This window comes from Pinus tabuliformis, chromosome 6 (assembly GCF_031772625.1).
Source record: "Pinus tabuliformis cultivar Carrire ecotype Pingquan chromosome 6, CPIR1, whole genome shotgun sequence".
NCBI classification, from domain to species: domain Eukaryota; kingdom Viridiplantae; phylum Streptophyta; class Pinopsida; order Pinales; family Pinaceae; genus Pinus; species Pinus tabuliformis.
The window spans coordinates 612,836,928-612,842,708 of NC_142292.1; the positions used below are offsets into that span (position 1 = coordinate 612,836,928).

At 30.1% G+C, this 5,781-nt stretch overlaps 1 protein-coding gene across 1 annotated transcript; it reads right to left on the reverse strand.

Annotated features, from left to right (window-relative positions):
- Positions 1 to 3,351: 3,351 nt before the first annotated feature.
- On the reverse strand, positions 3,352 to 5,212 carry LOC149260076 (bidirectional sugar transporter SWEET3b-like). Its single transcript, XM_089378768.1, has 6 exons — positions 5,084 to 5,212; positions 4,945 to 4,981; positions 4,573 to 4,795; positions 4,263 to 4,424; positions 3,900 to 4,022; positions 3,352 to 3,766 (listed from the first exon to the last, which is right to left on the reverse strand). Exons 1-6 carry the CDS (start codon positions 5,121 to 5,123, stop codon positions 3,575 to 3,577), a joined length of 777 nt encoding a protein of 258 aa, XP_089234894.1. The 5' UTR covers positions 5,124 to 5,212; the 3' UTR covers positions 3,352 to 3,574.
- Between the last annotated feature and the right edge of the window lie 569 nt (positions 5,213 to 5,781).

Genomic DNA, 5,781 nt, shown 5'->3' on the forward strand with positions numbered 1-5,781 from the left:
TTCCATTGCCCGATTGTTGTTCCTTATTGTGTTGTAACTGCCTTATGGCTGAAGGTTAATGGCAGAATGACGCAATCTGTGAAGGTCTGCCAGTTGCAGAGCAGCGTCAAACCCTAAGCGCTCCGCTCTCCATTCTCATTCGAAGTGAAATATCGTATTAAACATTGGTTTGATCTAAAGTGGTCATTGTATTAAATATAAAGTTTTGTCTTAAAATAATTGTCTTAAATTGTTTTTGTCTTAAAATAATTTTGTCTTAAACTGTTTTTGTCTTAAAATAATTTTTTCTTAAACTATTTTTGTCTTAAATATAAAATTTTGTCTTTAAATTTTTATCTCAAACTACTTTTGTCTTAAATATAAAGTTTTGTCTCAAAATATTTTCATCTTAAATATAAAGTTTTGTCTTAAAATATTTTTGTCTCAAATTACTTTTGTCTTAAAATATTTTTGTCTTAAACTATTTTTGTCTTAAATATAAAGTTGTCTTAAAACATTTTTGTCTCAACCTATTTTTGTCTTAAATTTTATATTTAAGACAAATCAATTGATATTAATTTTTAATATAAAATAACTAAAATAAAAAATGAGTTTTTGAGACAAAAGATTTTTTTGTCTCAAAAAAATGTCTCAAAAATGCCCTTGGTGTAGTAGTGTGTTAAGACACTCCTTGTTTGAAATCATTAGTTCAAATTCTCGCCTGCCCAAATTGAAATGATATATTAGACATGATGAAGATATAATCGTGCCAAACTTTAAAAAAAAATAAAAATTGTATAAACCAAAAAAAATATAAACCCTAAAGGTCTTGAAAAAGTTGTAAGCTATGTTTTAAAGAACCCTTTATAAATGTCTGGATAATTATATGGGTTGCAGAACGCGTTTGGTTTTCAGGCCATCACCATTATTCGTAGCACCTCACAGGTAAAAGAGCCCCACAAAATTTGCGTTGGGTGGCGGATCAAGTTACTTGGGCGGATTATGGGTTATCCGTGTGGCATTAAGACCAAAGGGACCCCTTTTATCTCATCTATTGCAAGCCCTATGGGTCATTGCATTAATCATTGGGGCAGAGATCACAATCATTCACCATGCAATATTTTTAGTACACAAATTTGGTGAAATTGATAGTCTTCTCTGTGACAAAACCTAGCCCTCGTAGCATAGCGTTGTTCTTGCCAAGGCCAGTCCAATTAAACATCAAAATATACAAAATTCATGGTGTAATGGTGTTATGGTGCCATTCTTGCCAAGGGAATTAAGCTTTAGAGTATATAAAACTATGCATTGTGCAGTTTATGGCGATAAAAAGACGTTGCAAACTTCAGCTGATTTTCATCAGAATATGCAAATGATTTCATGCTGCTTGTAATATTGTGAAGTTTGGAGTCTGTGGAGATAAGAAGACTTGGGTGCAAATTTTATTTGATTTTCATAGTTATTATAATCAAATTAAAATTATAAAATTTCAACATGTTAAGTTAGTTTTAGGTATTTCTCATTTAATATAGTTGATAAGGTATTTCTTATTTAATATAGTTGATAGAGATAATTTTTAATTGTAAATTTATGCAAACAGTTTTATTATAAGAATTACAATTATGATATTTTCTCACTAAATTTACAATTGTGATGTTTTCCTATTATGGTACATTGAAATTTCTAAAAATTGAAATAGAAAATCGAGATAGTTTTTTTTTTTCCAATTTAAAATTTAAAATATTCAAACTTAGTTTTTGAGCCATGAACGTGAAGAACATTTGTGAATATCCTACCTATATGGTCTTCATAAAAATAAAGTTTTATGAATGAACTATACCATATGTAGTCTCCAAACTTATCAACAATATCCTAAGATGATTTCCCAATGGGTAGACAAGAAACAACACTATGGAATAATTGAATAAAAAAATGTGCATACTCGGCCCTAATAATTGGGACGATATATCTTTTCCATATAAGCCTTGAATGTTGTGTCATTAGAAGCAATGCATGGTCTACCTCGAGTAATTTAAAATAACTTGCTACATGAATGTTTTTGAATTTTTTGGGAGCTTTTCTTAACCTTGCATTTTTATGTTCTTAAAATCAAAATTATTTTTTTTCATCTTTATAATGTGTACGTATCATAATTATCTATTTAATTGTCATATAATGTCCACATATTATAATTATCTATTTAATTTTCATACGTATGATACATAAATCCTATACATATCAAAAGTAAAAAGCCGGTATTGGAAATTTGTTCTCCATTCAAATTAAATTTAGCCAAAGAAAAAAAATAGTATAAGTGAAAAAAAAAATTCATGATTCATATTTTTTTTATTTATTAATTTTCATTTAAATTATATTGTATTATTTTGAAAATTGAATATAATTAGTATACATTTATTTTAAGTAAAGATTTAAGAAGATCAAATTTTTTCACATGTAAATTTTTTAAAGTGCAAAATATAATGTGTTATTTCTCATTATTTAAATTATATTTGTGAAAGCTAAAAAAAGTATATATGATCAAATAAAAGTTTTAACAATGAAAACATAATTTTTTATAAACTTAAACATCTTACTCACACATTTTTTAATTCTAATTACTTTACAATATATTCTTTTTTTTATAGCTTATTTTTCTATTTAGAACATAATTTTTATTTTTTATTTTTATTTTAGAGGGGAACTAACCAACAAATTTACACCTCCCCTCATATTAAATTTAGAATAAGCCTCTTGCCTCAATAAATTTAAAACACTATAAAAACTTAAACTATCTAAACATATTAATGTTATTTGAGAAATATATTGATTTTTAAATAATACATTAATGTTATTTACAAAAATATTTTTCAATAATAGTCATACCAGTTTGGCTGTAAATAACAATATATTAAAATTAAAATATTATTAAAAAATATTTATAAATATAAATAATAAATTAAAAGGATTTATAACATATAAATAATAATATAAGAAAAAAATAAAAATTAAATTATATATATATATATAATATTAATTTATGAAAAAAATCTATTGCATTTATAATTTAACAGGTTATAAATTAAACATGAAATTGTTTAACCTGTGAGAAAATAAGTTGGTAAACGTGCTTATATTTTTAGCTTTTCAAAAATTATTAAAGCATCCCACATGATTTATAAGTCATAAGTGTAATTATTCAACGTAGATTTTATGAACACCATTATCTCTCAGGGAAATTGTATTACTTTAACAAATATTGTAAAGATTGTAGAAAAGAAAAGTGTTACATATATATATCAGTGTTACACAAATAGAGATATCATGACTATGATAAAATACAGACTCTGACAGTATATTTATCTAAATCGTTTTTTGGGTTGATATTTAGAAAAGAATGTTACAGCAACAAAGATTTCGTTACTCTGACAAAATAATGCTCATCTGTACGAAAGATTGTTACAGAAACATAGACATCAAACCGATTTTTCACTGATAACAGACACTGTTAATCAAAGATATCATGACTCTGACGTAGAAATCAGAGTATCTTTCATCAAACCTGAGAGCATCAAAGATGGGGTCCGCCTGCTTCAATTCAAGCACTCACTTGGATTCTAATATCTTCAATATACTCTTTTATGTCCTCCTCGACGTTCTGTTTGATCGATTCCATTTCCTTGACTGCATCCACCTTTTCGGCTTCGACGAGCGAGCTCTTTTTGGGGCGATAAACACAATGTAAAACCATCTGAGCAAAGCCCAGTGGCACTCCAACAAAGTACGGTGCCTGCAAATATGAAGAGCGTGGAAATAAAACATGTTATTTGTCCTGAGTTTTATAACGTTGGGTCTTATACAATCTTGACACTGTAATTCTCGCAACAAGTTGTAAGAGCCACTTATTATTATAATTAAATTACCATGATGATCATGTCTCGGCTGATAGCACCATACACCATCCACAACAAACTTCCTAGGAAAGTGAACAAGGAGAAATAGAAGCTGGGCATGAATTCCACGCTCTTGGTCTGAATTACCAGTCCCTGAATGTGTAATCAAACAGAATACGTAAATATTAACGATAAACATGATCAACACAAATATCATTAAGTGAAGGTCTGATTTGAATTCAATTAAATTGCAAATTTTAAAAATATTCTAGAATATGATCCAGAGAAGTGAAATTAACCATTTAACCTTGCTCCTAGTCCTTCAAATTTTTCATGCTATAATGATGGCTGAATTTTTTAATTTCAAGAAACTAATACAATAAAACAGCTTACAATTACAGATAAAGGAGAAATGTCAAGAATCACAGTGGCCACCATTCCTGCAGTTCCTACAAGGACCTTCTTATGGTTGTGATCATGGACAACGCACAGAGAAGATATCACAATAGTGCCAAACAGCACTAACAAACCACCGACCATCATCCCCATTTTTCTCTGCAAACACAATATATATATACATATATAAACAGTTACCACTACCGAATGCCTCAACGAAATCATATTCTAATGAAAACAAGCGATTACTTGAAAGCAGAGGGCTTCAAATAATAATATTTAGAGAGAAAATACGATGACATAATACTTTGGTTTTTGATGAAGCGAAAGTGAGATAGATGCAAACGAAGCAGCACTGCATAAGAAGGCCAGTGGCGTTGACAACCATAACAACCACGTTATCCCACCCATTGCTGATAAGCGGTGATCCATACCATGTGTACACAAGACAGTTGAAGAGGGCTATTGCATAGGGGAAGCCTGAGAAGCTCTCTGTGCTCCTGTTTTCTATAATCCTCTTAAACGTAGTACTGTTGACAAATATTACAAAACAAAAAATTTACGTTATACACTGTATTCAGCACCAAAATCTTCCTTAGGTTTGAGTTTCTTGATTTGAACATTATATTCAGTTTCATGATACATGAGAATATGCTCAATGGAAACATCTTATACTTACATTGATCCACCATACATAAGCAAAGCAAAGGCACTTCCTGTAAATGTCATGTCAGATAAATCAGTACACATAATTAATATTTAGGTTGTCTACCGCCCAACGAAAATTTATGCTCAAGAAAATGGTAGTTTTGACAGACCTAAGATGCCAACCCCCAAACGTAAATGGTAGTTCGCCATTTCTTTGTTAAGGAAATGTAAAATTGATTTCCTCAATGAGGAAATGAAGAAGAAAGAAATGTCTCTCAGCAAAGAGGTGACTTGATTCCTGTTATTCAGGTGTGAGTATACCAGAGTGCAGCTTCTTATTTATACCGTAATTCTGACCTAGGATCCTGGAAGCAATTCTAAAGTTGTTGGTTGGGTTTCATAGTACCAACCCATTTCATCCCTACCATTGAAAGTGCGTTCGATTTTTTTCAATCTTCACCGGCTTTCCTCTCAAGTGAAGAAAACAAATGATTTAATATGGTCTCCTACTCCCACACGCATATAATAGAATAGAATATGCAATTGTCGTTCCTGTATACCCCATATATGTCAATGATACTCCTTTGTTTATCTACCACTTGCAGTTGAATCTTTCGTCCATTTTCGCTATCAGTATCTTGGAATTCATTTCGTGTCGATTTGGTTTTGTTTTGGACGGTTTACATGCAGCCAATGCAATTGTCGAATTGCTGTTGCTGTCGGTTACGTGCATTGCTCTTATTTTGCCTCATATTTTATAATATGAGCACTTATCATCATGATAGATTCAGTTTGATTTTTTAATCGACACGGTGAATACCAGAGAGAATTAGCACATCAGTTTTAATTTTCACACTAACAATAATGA